The sequence below is a fragment of the Micromys minutus genome (genome assembly GCF_963924665.1).
Source record: "Micromys minutus genome assembly, chromosome: 1".
NCBI lineage: Eukaryota > Metazoa > Chordata > Mammalia > Rodentia > Muridae > Micromys > Micromys minutus.
The window spans coordinates 243080589-243095749 of record NC_137969.1 but is presented as its reverse complement, the minus strand read 5'-3'; the positions used below and the strand labels follow the sequence as shown (position 1 = coordinate 243095749).

At 45.1% G+C, this 15161-nt stretch overlaps 1 protein-coding gene across 1 annotated transcript in view; it reads right to left on the bottom strand.

Moving 5' to 3' along the window:
- Positions 1 to 14840, bottom strand: part of KCNK13 (potassium two pore domain channel subfamily K member 13) — a gene marked incomplete at both ends in the record, with an annotated part of 92616 nt that extends 77776 nt beyond the window's left edge. Inside the window, one exon of the mRNA XM_080919528.1 lies at positions 14507 to 14840. Within this exon, the coding sequence (XP_080775654.1) occupies positions 14507 to 14840 (334 nt within the window). The remainder of the gene's footprint in view (positions 1 to 14506) is intronic.
- Positions 14841 to 15161: the final 321 nt, after the last annotated feature.

The following is a 15161-nucleotide window of genomic DNA, read 5'->3' as shown; positions in this document are numbered from 1 at the left end:
AGAAATGACAGAAAGTACATAAAACTCATGAAAACTGAGCAACTCAGTACTAAAGGGAAATAAGCTTTTTTGTTTTGTTTTGTTTTTTTGAGACAGGGTTTCTCTGTGCAGCCCTGGTACTCACTCTGTAGACCAAACTAGCCTTAAATTCACAGAGATCTGCCTGTCTCTGTGTTCTGGGGGCTAGGATCAAAGGCATGTGCTACCAAAATCTGGCTTTGAATGAAAGTTTGGTATATGATATGAAATCAGGAAGGAAATAAATGAATGAAAATGAAAATACAACATACTGAAGCCTATGGGACACAGCAAAGGACTTTCTAATAGGCAAGTCCATAGAAGGAAGTTGCTTAAATTAAAACAAACAAACACAACCCTGGAGAAATCAAATACAAAGAATACCACACTGGAGGGCTGGGCAAGAAGAAATAGCACCCAACAAAGAGTAGATGGTAAGAAATAAACTCAGAGCTGAAATCAATGACATAGAAACAAACAATAACATAAAGAATCAATAATACTAAGTGTTGACTCTTTGAGAAAAGTATCCAACAGTCGCAGAGAGAAGATTCAAATCGATAAAAGTAAAGACAGAAAGGGAGACATTACTACAGACACTGAGGAACTTCAGAGACTCATAAGGAAATACTTTTAAAAATCTGTATGTCACCAAACTTCAAAAACCCAAGAGAAATGGATGAATTTTTGTTATATATAATGTACCAACGTTAAATCAAAATGAAATAAAAATTTAAACAAGCCCATACCCTCTAGTGAAGTAGCATCAGTAGTTAAAAAATCTCCCAACCAAAAAAAGTTCAGAACCAGATGGATTCAGTGCAAAATTCTACCAGATTTTCGAAGAACTAATGGCAATACCCTTACAATTATTCTACAAAGTAGAAACTGAAGGAACATTTTCTAATTCATTTTACAAAGCCACTATTATCCTGATACCAAAACCACACAAAGGCCCAAGGAAAAAAAAAAGAAAATTACAGATAATTCACAATAAAAGGCTTGTTAACTGAATTCAAGAATACATCAAAAAGAGCATGCACCATGGCTCAGCATACAAAAAAATCAGTTAATGTAATCTACCACATGAACAAACTGAGAGAAAACAAAAAACAATAATCATCTCATTAGATGCCTTTGACAAAAATCTAACATCCTTTCATCATAAAGGTTCTGGAGAGACCAGGGCTACAAGGGACACACCTCAACACAATAAAGGTAACGCACAGCAAGCTCACAGCCAACAGTTTAACTATAGAGAGAGCCAAAGCATTTCCTCTACAACCAGGAATAAGACAAGGATATCCATTCTGTCCATATTTATTAATACTGTACTTGAAACTTTAGGTAAAACAATGGACAACTGGTAAGATATCAAGGAGATTTATACAGAAAAGGAAAAAGTCACAGTATATTTATTTGTGGATGATATGATTTTTATACATAAAAAAACCTTAAAGACTCCATCAGGAAACTTCTAAAGCTGATAAACACCTTAGTCAAGTAGCAGAATTAAAACACAGAAATTGATGGCCTCTCTTTATATAAATAACACACATGCTCAGAGATAATGCAGGGAAAGCATAGCTTTTACAATAGCCCGAATAAAAAAATATCTTGAGATAACTCTAACCAAGCAAGGGAAAGATTTTTACAGTGCTGAAGAAAAAAATTAGAGAAGACACCAGAAGATGAAAAGATCTCCCATGCTTGTGAATTGGTAGTTAATTACTAGAGTGAAAATAGCCATCATACCCAAGGTAACCTACAGATTCAATGCACTTACCATAGGAATTCCAACACAATGTTTCACCTCCACCCTCCAAAAATACCAAAAAAACAAAATTTCAACTTTACATAAAAACATAAAACTTGGGATAGCCAAAAAACAAAACAAAACAAAACAAACAAACAAACAAAAAAAAGTGAATCATTCCTGAATAATGAAAGATCTGTTGAAGGCATCACCATCCCAGATGTCAACATGTATTGAAGAGCTTCTATAATAAAAACAGCATGGCGTTGGCACAAGACCGTTGATCCATGGAACAGGAGCGAGGAGCCAGACATAATTCTACACACTTATGGACACCAGATCTTTAACAAAGAAACCAAAGATACACACTGGGAAAAAAGAAAGTGTCAAAGTGGATAGATGTATATAAGGAATAATGAAAATAGAACCATATCTATTATCTACCACCCAACTCAAGTTCTGATAAATAAAGGAGTTCGACGTTAAACCAGAATCCCTGACAGATGAGAAATCAGGGGATAGACTGGAGCTCATTGCCACAGGAAAGGACTTTCTGAAATGGACACTGAGAGCTCAGACACCAAACCCCACAATTAGCAAACAGGACCCCATGAGGCTATAAAGCCTCTGCACCACAAAGAACATCATCATTTGAGTCAAGTATCACCCCACAGAGTGGAAAAATGCTTTTACCAGTTGGACAGCCGATAGAGGGTTATTATCCAGAATATATAAAGAACTAGAGAAAAAAAACAAACAAAACAAAACAACAACAAAAAAACCAACCTAGAACATCAAGAAAACAACCCAACTTAAAAAGTGTGATATAGGGGGAAGAGTGTATAACATTTGAAATGTAAATACAGAGAATATCCAATAAAATTGAAAAAAATGTGATAAATAGCATTCTCAAAAGATGAAACACAAGGGCTATAAATACTTTTAAAAGGATGTTGGACGTCCTTAGTCATCAAGGAAATACAAATTAAAACTAGTCTGAGATTCCTCCTTGCCCCATCAGAATAGTTCAGATCTACTATGGAAATCTCAACAAACTGAAAATAAATCTACCACGAGGTCCAGCTATACAACTCTAGTATACACACCCAATGGTTTCTACATTTTACTACAGAGACACTTGCTCATCTGTGGGACAATTAGACCTGGAAGAAGCCCTGGGAACCTAAGGTGAGACCGCAGAAGCTTCCTAATCTGTGGAGAAATCAGGCCCCTTCACACAACCATAAGCACCCCACAGCTGCCACCCCTCCCCGCCACCCCAAGTCCCTCCTCCACAGGTGAAGACTTGACCATGAGTCTCATTGGCTCAGAACAGAAGCAAGACCACACCCCCAAATATGTAGATACCCCAAGCCTTCAGGCCAAGCTAATAGAAAACACCGCTGTCAGACTCTGAACCATCTCAAAACTGTATATATGAGGCCTGTTAAATTAAAGATGTGCAGGAATTATTCCATCGTCTGAGAGCTTCTGTCATAAGAGCTGTAACACTGCCACTTGAGAAAAGATTTTTCTCACCCGAAGTTCTCCTGCACCCCGCGGCTGGGGTCATCTGCCAGCTCAGCCTGGCCTGGCATCTACAGGCAGAAGGGGAGACTGAGGCAGGGTAGCACCAACAGCGGAGGCGGTGGAACAGGTTTCCCCCTCCCTGCCCCGAGCTCTCCCTTCACCTGAATCTATGCTCCTAGCCTGACCCAGCAGCAGAGTTAGAAGCCATTTCCCCCCTTCCTGACCAGAGATTTCCAAAGTCCCACACTCATCCACGTTCATCGCCGCTCTATTCATAATAGCCAGAAACTGGAAACAACCTAGGTATCTATCAACTAATGAATGGATAACAAAACTATGATGCATTTACACAGTGGAATATTGTTCAGCTCTCAAGAGAAATGGAATCACAGTTTGCAGGTAAATGGATAGAGCTCAAAACACTCATCCCGGAGGAGAAAACCCAGTCCCAAAGACAAATGTTGCATGCATTCTCTCTTATGTGGAGTTCAGCTTTTAAGCCTTAGGTATGTGCATGTCAGCCCAAATAACTGCAGAGCTTGTAGGGAACTAGGGAGGAGGATCGCCCAGGGAAAGGGAAATTAGAGTATAATGTTGGGTTGGAGAGATGAGTTCCAGAGGCCCTGAATTCAATTCCCAGCAACCACATGGTGACTCACAGCCATCTGAAACGGGATCTGATGCCCTCTTCTGGTGTGTCTGAAGACAGTGACAGTGTACTCACACACATAAAATAAATCTTTTCCTAAAAAGAGTATAATGTTACGGAAAGGTAAGGGGAAGTAGAGTAAGGAGGTGCAAAGGGGAAGGAGGTGGGAGGGTAATCAGGGTGAGATAAGGAGGGACAACTAACACGAAAGGCCTTTGGGAAAGCCATATGGTAGCATACTCTCTAAAAGCTTCCTAAAATATATACATATATGAAAAGAATTTAAATGCAGTCACCATATAATGAGGCGACATCTTAGACCACCTAGTATAGCCTCCAGTACCAGGAATGGGTTACATTTTGTTGAGCTGTCGCTAAAGGGGTCCCATAGACCCTCCCAAACTTCATAGGCTCTTATTGTCACCGCTTTGGTTACTCTCAGTCACTGAACAATAGGCCATACTGCTGAAGACATGAATTACTCTAGCTGGTGCCCAACTAGAAGTTTCACCCCTATTGATTAACATTCATGTACTAAAAGGCGCCTTTCACACTACAGAAGGAGGGAATTAACTGAGTTAGTTCGGGTTTCACTGTCATGAACAAACACTATGACAAAGGCAACTCTCATAAGGACAACATTTAATTGAGGTCGGCTGACAGGTTCAGAGGTTCAGTCCATTATCATCAAGGTGGAAACAGGTAGGCATGGGGCTGGAGAGCTGAGAGTTCTACATCTTCCTCTGAAGGCTGCTAGCAGAATCCTGGCTTCTAGGCCGATAGGATGAGGGTCTTAAGGCCACACCCACAGTGACACACCTACTTCAACAAGGCCACACCTTCTAATAGTACCATTCCCTGGGCCCAGCATATACAAACCATCACAATAACCAACAATATCACCCAGCTATAAACTCTGTGGCTTACAAACAGAGACGTTTCTGCAGGACATGTTGGTGTAACAATGGTACAATTGTTATGGGAGTAACCAACCAGGTTTGTGGTCGCTGTGATTTGTTTTGTTTCTTAAAACCTAAGGCACACTCCTTGAGATGGAATATATATATGCCAAAGTGACCAGGAGCCTGAGACTAGATAGGTCATGGTCCTAAGACCCAGAAGCAGTGGCTGACTCTAAGGACACTGTCTTTCAGGCACAACGTGACGGATACACATATGAGCTCACAGAGACCATGACAGCACGCACAAGCCCTGCATAGTTTTACACCACACAGCATCCCAGTACTGGGCAGGAGAAATGGACACAAAGTCCCACCTATAACTAATAATCTGTTTGTGAGTGATAACTGCTGAGAAAGGAAGAAAACCAGTTTTCTCCACTGGTGTGTGTATGTGTGTAGTGGTTTGAATATGCTTGGCCCAGGGAGTGGCACAATTAGGAGGTGTGGCCTCATTGGAGAAAGTGTGTCACATTGGGGGGTGGGCTTTGAGATCCTTTTCCTAGCTGCCTGGAAGTCAGTCTTCTCAGCTTGGCTGTCCTGAACCTTGCTGTGAAGATTGACCCTGAACTCAGAGATCTGTGGCTGTGTCTCCTGAATGCTGGGATTAAAGGCCTGTACCACCACAACTGGACTTAAACTTTTCGTCGCCTAGAACTTGCTCTGTCACAGGCAGAGCTTCAGACAAAGGCAAAAAGCAACCACATTCTTTATCAAAATATCACAAGACAGTTTCTAGGCCACACTCTTCCCTGAAACCTTTTGAGCCTTGTCCCCAGAGTCTCTGGGTGTCTCCCTCACACTCTAGGGCAGGCACCATGCCCAGAGAACAGTCGGTCAACACAAAACAGACTCCATGCTTTGTTTTACTTTTATGTGTGTGCTTTTTTTTCTTTCTCTTCTTTTATTTCCTTTTTGTTTTTGTCTTTTCTTTCTTTTGTAAATTTTTAAAAGCTATTTTGAGCTGTGATTTTTTTTTTTCCATGCAAAAAGAAAAAAAAAAAGAATTAACATCAAAAGAGGTGGGGAGGATCTGGGAGGAGTTGGAAGAGAAAAGTAAATAAAATAAAAATATATTGTGTTTAAATTTAAAAAAATTAAAGTTAAAAATCAGAGAGAGAATAATTTCACCTATACATTATAAAAATGAGTAGTGTCCACATAAATATATATTTATAATTACAATTAAAATGTGACTTAGAGAGCTGTTGTAGTGGCAAGTAATTAGAGATAATTGGAGATTTATACTGTGGCTGTGGAACTCATGTGACCTCAGGAAGACAGAGCTATAAGGAAAAAATATTTTTCCATTCACTCCATAGTATTATTCAGATAACAAGACGAGACACATACATTGCAGAAAAAGAAACAGATATGCATCTCTTTGGCCAGAGATGCAAAAATCCTCTGTAAAGTATTAGCAGACCAAATGGAAACGAACAGTCACAGGGAAAGGCTAACACAGCCTGCACAAGTGGTATTTATTGTGGAACCCAAACTTGCTATGATGCTTAGAAGTTGTCAATGTAATATGCTCTATCCATGGCATGAAGGGGACAGTCACACGGTCCTTTCGACAGAGGCACGAAACAGTTCAGCTAAGCACCAGCTCCCTTTGCGGTTTAAAGAGAGAAGATATGGAGTGGAAAGGAAGCCCAGCATTCTCCGGAAGGCCAGCTCTAGAACCTAGAGGGCAATGGTGGGAGGCAGAAGTCCTGAGAGCAGGATGAAGGAAGATGCCCATTCTCACCTGCGCTGTGCTCAAGACTCCAGTCAGGCACGAGAATAAAGGTACAAAACTTCCAGACTAGAAAGAGATCATTTAAAGTGTTGCTATTCACTACTCTACAGCCTCCTATATAGGAAACCCCCAGGAAACCATTAAACTATGACAAGAATAGCGGAGGCGAGATTACAACATTTAAGATCAAAGGGAGGCAAAAGCCTGTATATCCCAACTGAAGAAAGAAAGGGTTAAGGATACTAAGTTACTGAGTTACTAGGCATGTTACTAAGGATAGACGACTTGAAAAGGAATTAACCAAGGACACTGCAAAACTCCCACTCTGAAAACTACAAGACACTGCTAAATTAATTAATTAATGTTAATTAATAAAAAGATCTATACAAAGAGGGAGGCAGCTCGAAGTTGCAGACTGTAGAACTTCACATTCCCAAGCTAGCCTACACACTGCACACACTGTACAGAAAGAACAAGATGATCTTATCATTCTCATGGATGTTTAAGAAACCCCGAAAAGCTAAATATAGTCCCGAAAAAGAAGAACAATGTCAGAGGACTCACCCTTCCTAATTTCATCTGACGACAAAGCCTCCGAATCCAAGGCACTGGTACAAAGAAAGCCTACACACTGATAGACTAAAACACAGTCCAGGAATCAATCCTCACCGTAGTGCCCGACTGATTTCTGACAGAGGTGTATGGGTAGGTGGGTGGGAGAGACAGGAGACAATGACAGACTTTCCATAAGGATTACGGGAACACCTGACTTTCCACTTGTGCATGAGGGCAGACCTACATCTCATGCCATATGCCAGGTACTAACTCAAAATGGATCACCCGCCTGAAGGAAAGAGCAAAACTACAAACTAGAAGAAAACATACAATCCTTCAGGACCGGAATTAGACAATGGCTTCTTATCCAACACTAGAATAGACAACAAAAGAGAAAAGGGGGAGGGGCTGCAGAGGTGGCTCTGCCCTTAAGAGCGCTCACTGTTCTAGAGGACTCAGGTTCAATTCCCAGAGCCCACTGGTCATTTCAGTTCTGAGGATATCCAGCTCCAGCTCCCCCTTCTGGACTCCACAGGCACTGCAAGCAGGTGGCGCACCAAAGACATGCGCACGCAAAATGCCTATAGGCATGAAATAAAAATAATAAAGAAATAAATAAGATAAAAATACAGAAATAGATAAATTGGACATTATCGCAATTTAAACATTTTGTGTTTCCAGGGACACTTAGAAGTTTGAGAAAAGACAACAACCTATAGATCCTAGGTGATGAAGGTCTTGAATCTAAAACATACAACACATTGACAGTAACTAGTTGAAAACAGGCAAGGGATGTGATTAGATATTTCTTTCAAGAAAGTACTTATAGGACTAGCTGTGGTGATACTCATCTATGTCCCCAGGACTTGGGAGATGAGGTAGAAGAATTGTGAGTTCATGGCTGGCCTGGATTACCCAGGGAAGCCCTATCTCTACACACACGCACATGCGAGTACACACACACACACACACACACACACACACACACACACACACATGTGCACACAGTATATAAAAGGCCATCAAAGCATGGACGGTTACTTGAAATTACTCGCTATTACAGAATGCCAATCAAATCTGCAGCAAGGTCCCATTCCAACCCTGTCCGTGACAGCAAAGGAGACAGATGTGATGTTGAGCATGAAGGCAGGAGGTGCTGCCAAACTGGTGGCTTCCTGGGACTGTTGCCCAGCCCTGGACAAGGGCCTTGGCACTTCTGGTGTTCAACGGAACATGGCACATTTCAGTATGTCTCTGACACTGCTGTTAGCACTTTTTTTTTTCTTTCTGCAGGCAACCCAGTGCCGCCCAAACTTCTCTTGTTCTCCTTCTCTCTCCTCTGTGGTTACAGGGCAGAGAAATGGCTCTGCAATGAAGTGCGTGCTGCTGTTGCTGCCTGAAGGCTGAGGTGGCTGTACAGGTGTGAACACAGTTGAGTCCCCACCTCTACCCCCACCTCTTCTCCGGCACTGAAGCAGCAGCTGATGTGCAGCTGGGGTCTCTTTTTCTCTTGTTTCACCCTAGACTTCGCAGTGACATAACTTCCTCCAAGGTTCATTTTACCGCCTTTGCCTTTCATTTGAAAGAAGAAGCCAAGCTTGAGGCATTGGATGGAGGCAGGAGAAGAAAGGAAACTGGAGGCGAGGTGGACCTGTGGAGAAGGACACGTTCATGCTGGGCCTGGTGGCACATGCCTGCAGTCCTGGAACCTGGGGCACTAAGGCAGAAAAGTTGCTGTGAGTTTGGGGGTAGCCTGGACCACATAACAAGTTTCCAAGAGCTGGACTACCAAGTAAGACCCTGTCTCAAAATTAAGGAAGGAAGGAAGGAAGGAAGGAAGGAAGGAAGGAGGGAAGGAAGGAAGGAAGGAAGGAGGGAAGGAAGGAAGGAAGGAAGGGAGAGAGGGAAGAAGGGATGGGTGAAGGGATGGAGGAAGGAATGCAGGCAGATAGGTTGGAAGACTGGTCCTAGTTGGGTCTGGTGGCACAAAACCCCAATCTCCACTACTCAGGAAGCTAAGGTAGGAAAACCTCAAGCTGAAAACCAGTATAGACTCCAGTTAGTTCTAGTTCAGCTTGAGCAACTTAGTAAGGGCTCTGTTACAAAATAGAGACCAGAAAGGATTAGGATATGGCTGAGTGGAAGGGTGGGAAGGGATGATGGCGGTGGTGGTCTTCAGAAGTGGGTGGAGAAGGTCGGGAAAGGATGGGCTCTTGGCTATTAGACATGAGGATACCAGGAAGGTATGGAATGCTTTATTCTGAAGAATATAAGACCAGGGCTTGGGGAGCTGGAAGCTGGGGGGTGGTGATGTTAGACTCAAGATCAAAAGGCTCTGCGTTGTCCAGAGAAGGCATCTCAGTTTTGTCTACAAACTGAAGGATAGTGGTAGAGATGGCCTTGGACCTCAGGTAGTTAGATTCTGTCTTGATCGCACTTAGAATGACCAAAAGAAACCCCTACAAACTAGGGTAGAAATCAGCATCAAAGGAAAACCAGTATGGAAAGAATGAAGAAGAAGAAGAGAGAGAGAAAACCAAGTAGTGGGCGTGGCAAATTTTCATGCACAGAGAAACATAGAGCCAGTTAAAAATAGGACAAAAACATGCTAAGTGGTTACTTAAACCAAAAGCTGCTCATGATTACCACTCGAGCAATGGTTTAAAGGTCAACAAACAATTGCTCATATGATGCAGAACTTTAATTCCATATTCAGATGTTCAAGATGACCACTGTTGCAGAATACATGAAGAGAAACCAAGTTAGCCCTGAGGAGTGTTCGGTTATGGAGTTACTGACAAAAAAAAAAAAAAAAAAAAAAAAGATGAATTTACATGTTCTGAAACACAGTAGAATGTTGTCTTTGGTGTGTTTATGAGAATTAAAGGCTGGTTGCAGGGTGGGGGGTGTCTATCCAGAAATCTGTGACCCAAGGGAAAAACTGGCTGGAATATATATATATATATGTATATGGGCTCCAGGACACAAAGAAATGTTCAAAGAAGAAAACAGAGAATTGTACAACATGCACATTCTCAGATCATTATGTGATAATTTTAGCAATAAATCAAAGCATAATTATAGAGCCAACCTCACAGAACCTTTAAAAAGCAATCTTTCTGAATAACATTTGAAATGACTTAAACAGCTACATAGAGAATGAGCAAGAATATTTATCTTAGCCATGGGAAGGCAGTGCATTATGAAAAACTAGGAAAAATACTCTGTCAATCAAATGATTATTTTTTTTCCTACACCAAACATTCAAGTCTAAAGAAGGCAGTTGAAAAAGATGAACGATCATCTAATTAATTTTCTTCCTCCCCTTCTCTGTTTCTCTCTATGAATGTCTCTGTCTCTGATTCTGTCTTTCTGTCTCTTACACACACACACACACACACACACACACACACACGGGGGGGGGGGGGAGGAAGTTTCCTGTCACCCTATCATAAGGGATGGGGGCCCTTAGCTTTAACACAGCACAGAGAAGCCCGTGAAGTCACTCCTCAGAACAGTTTGAAAACCACTTCAATGGTCAGTAGGTTGGCTTAGTAGCACCGGGATACTCATCAGCTACTTACTTACTCCGAGGGGATTTCCAGGACACAGGATACCTGGGTACCAATGTGCCAAGAGCCAATAGCAAAGGCCAGGAGGTGACTTCGGGATCTGCTGAAGAGCAGTGGCAATGGAACAGATATTGTCAACCATCATGGTATGTGGGGAGATGTTTAGTTGGTGGGAACTTTGAAACCCGATGCTGAAGGTCAGCTCTTTCTATGTGGCAGATTTTGCTTCAAATCTTGCCTTGGACGAGCAGACACTGGGAATTACAAACTTCCTTGGAACCTGCTAGCCTGACCATCTCTACTTGTCATTATTTTAGGATACCTAAAAGCCATCACAACCGAGGGAAAGAAAGGGTTGTGGTATCTAAATGGGGGCCAACTCTTCCTACAGAAAGGGAAATCAAGGAAGGAAAGGCATGGGGGGGGGGGGACAGCTCTAAGCATCATCTTGGAAGGGAGAACTCTGACACCTGCAGCTGAGCAACTTCCAACCCATCATAGACGTTTCCTGAGCCTCAGAACCTGCTGCTGCTATTCACAGGAGAGAGTGACCAGCATTACGGGGGCTTTCGGAAGAACCCGATGTGTACAGAGATATATGCTGTCTTTGTCCTCCAGAGGACAGTTATGCGATTTCACATTCATGGGAACACATGTAAGTCACATGACAGCACACTAAAGGAAAGAGAATGCTGGATAGTGTGTGTGCCCAGATGAAGAAGCTTTGTGGGAATCAGAAGAGCTGAGGAAATGCATCTCCCTATCTCATGAAGAAGCGCGCTCGAGCGCGCGCGCGCACACACACACATACACACACACACACACACACACACACACACACACACACACACACACACAAGAATCCTGTGTGAACTAGACTAGAGTAACCTGCAACATCAGGGGACTGCACAGGAAGGAAGAACTTCAAGTCCCCACAGTTGTCTAGCTAGCATGCTCTTACATTTAGACAGGAAATTCCTGCAGTAGGGATGCTCTCACCAGGGCCCAGCTGCCCCCCACCCCCCAGTGCCCTGCACCCCATGTCATACTCATTTTCACTCATAGTCTGATCTCTGGCTCACTGACTACCAGAGTTATCCATCCCACAAGAGAGGTGATCAATAAGAGAGATGCAGGTGTGATCAGACCAAGCATCCCAAGAGCTTAATTAGGCTCTTAAAGATGGCCCTTGGGAGGAAGGGTAGATGCAACCCATGTGCTAAAGAGGCATCGCTGGAAAAGTGCTGGCAATCCATAATGAAAGAGAGGGCAGGAGGGAGGAATGGGAAAGGGGAAAACAGTGGTCGTGGGGAGGGGAGACCACAGTGTGGGGGAGGGAGAGCGGGAGCTCCTTCTTATTAGCTGGACTGTGTCGCTTCCGGGTCTAAACACACAGGCTGAAGAAGTCACATGCCGACTACAGGCTCCTTTGTTTCTATGCTTTGATGCTGGCCACCTCCTGGGACTGTCCTGTATTTTGGAGACTCCAGGTAATAGATAAAACGAGAGTAAGCTAAAAGCAACAGGAGAGGGAGGAGGGAGGCCATGTCAGTTTTGAGAACAGAGCAGGAGACAGGAAGAGGGGATCCGGAAAGGTCAGAGTGACAGAATGTTCCAAGTCTTGGGGGAAGACCTTGGGGAGGACCTGAGGGAGGATCTTAGGGGAGGACCTTGGGGAGGATCTTAGGGGAGGATCTTAGAGATAAGAAGCCCCAGAGCCACCGTCGAGGAAAAGGGGGTGTTTCTTTTGTAAGTGTGTTATAAGGGGGAGACCTTTAAGTTTCTTTGGCAAGGGAACATTCATTTTTCACTGCTTTGGCTATTAGACCAGTCCTTTGAAAAGACAGCCACTTTCACACGGGGCCTCAAGAATGATTGGAGTTTATCACCACATCACACCCGAGTTCTCTTTACAGAGAGAGGTGTGGGAAGGAAGAGATAACAGACTAGAACTGAGAATTAACAGAGAAAAGTCATCGAATCTCTACTACGGTAAAGGAGTCCGGATGCAGCAGGCTCAGGTGAACACAGGAAAGGATAGGAAAGCCGGCTGGTTAGAGCGAGAGCTATGTTCTGGTCAGGACTCCGATACTACAGTCCTCAAAGTTTCCAGGTAGGAAACGAGTAACCGATGAGATTCCAGCTTCTCAGAATGGCCAGTCTGAGCTTCCCTGTGGATATTTTAGGAGGTGGGTCTCCGAGGAATGAGCCTCGTACCCTCCCCTGAGTGGGTACAAACTCCCACAGCTGCTCTCGCTCCTGCTCCTCACAGCCAAGCATGTACTGCGTCTCAGCTGGAAATTTTAGGTGCACCTGCCATTGTCCCCACAGAAAACCATCTTAAGCATAGAAGAAGCTCCTGCCTCGCAGTTGAGCAAAGTCTCTCATCCTTACAGGGGCTGGGTGGGAAAGATGCTCTAAACAGGGGCAGGAGGGGAAGAAAGCAGTCAGGAACGCCGGGCACGTTAAACTGCAGAAATAAAAGCCGTTCCTCTTTCTAGGTGACCAACAGCGGACCACCGAGAAAACAAGACCAAGTGGCGTGGTGAGCTGGAAGCACCGAGTACAGTTGTGTTCCCAGACGTGCTGGTCCCTTCTCTGGCCTGCTGAGTCATGGGCTCCTGGATAATCTTGGGAAGTCTTTCTTGGTTAATCTGGCCTATAGCCTGAGGCTCCTGCTTGAATGTACTTTTCTCCTGGCAGACTGTGGGCATGACACCTCAAGGTGGTTCACCTGCCACCGGTGTCACTGGCAAACCCTTCTAGAGAGCCGGGGAGGCCCTGGTTACTGAGAGTCCTGCACAAATGTGTACGGCTGCCGCCATGTGTTACTTCTCTTCTTCCTCTAGCTGTTCGGAGCCCCTCCCCCATCACAGGCCTCTTTCGCCCAGGGCCTCTACAGTACTTTCTCCAGCCCACTCAGTCCTCAGCCATACATCAATAGAGAGCAGTTTTGGGAGGTGGGGTGTGCTGCCCAATCCTCCAGCTCCCACCTCATTCTGCAGGGGAATATCACGAATGGGCAGCTCGCCACACCATCTCTTAAGGGCTCAGCTGCTTCCTATTAAATTCTAACTTTTTACATCTCATTAGCCACCAGGCCGCCTGTCTTAGCAGTCCTTCTTCTAGTCCAAGCTCAGCCAGTGCCGCACAGATTTCTGGATGCAAGCCTCTTCTGCCCCAGTGTATGCCCCTATGCTTAGTCCCTAAACCCGATTCATAGGAACTCAAACTCACGGTCACGTTCCCCCTGGTTCTTCACGGAAGGAAACACGTCCTATTCTTTGAGCCCCATTTTACACTCTTCTGTCTCTTTCTAGTTTGGAATTCTGAGCGTCTCTCTGTAAGTTTGAAATCACGGACTTTCCTCTGAACAGTGGCTTGCGCATAGTCAACGTTCAGGAAACGTTCCCTGCTTTCTCTTTGCAAGCTCTCTCCACAGATTTCACGAACTCAGCCCTGTCTCCTAAACCAGACTGGCTGTCTATAAAAGCGCTTCCCTAATTTAAGAACCATTCAAATTCCCAGCGACTGGTTGACACACAGCGGCTGGTTCGGGTCTAAGGCAGGGGTCTGGGGTAATTTTAATATTCACACCTGTTGATTAGCCACAAAGGAATCCCTAGGTCCTTCTCCAGACGCCCAAGTGGAGATCCCCAAGGGTGAGATGCTGGCTCTCTCGAGGGCCTAGGAACTAGGGCCATCGGTGACAGGCGGCTCACTTACCTATGGTAGACACCACTGTGCCCACGAAGTAAAAGGCGCCTGTGAAGTCCCAGCGAGGGCGCACACTGTCCATGCGGATGCCCGCCCTGGTAGCTTCCTCGTAGTGGCGGAGGAAGCCTCGCAGCTCTTCGCCGCTCAGGTTGTGGCCCCGGCTGAAGTTGGCCAGGCGCTCTTCCCAGCGCTGCTTGGCCTGCAGCTCCTGCGCTAGCTCGAGCGCGGAGAAGACGGCGGCGCCGCCCAGCAGGTAGAGCAGGATGAGCCCCGCGAGCAGCAGGAAGCGCGCGTTGTCCTCGTTCAGGTGGCCCGGGCTACAGCCGCAACCGCGGCCAGCCATGGCACTGGAGGACAACCCCGCGAGGGTCGCTGCCGCGGACTTGTGCCCACGCCCCTGGGAGGATCCCGCTCTGCCGACCTTAGCCCGCCCTGCGTGCGGGCTCGCCCATGCCCGCCGCGCGCTCCCCAAGGCAGCGTGGATCTCCCGGCCGCCGCCTCCTCGGTTGTTCCTGTGGAGCCAGCTCCCCACGTCCGCCTGGACTCGTGGTTTCGAATCCGCTTTGTCGCCGCCGCCTCCTTGTCCGCGCTGGAGTTCTCCTTAAGGCTGAAGACCAGCGAGAGGGTCGGGGCACGGAGTCGGCTTCGGCTTCCTGTGAGGGTG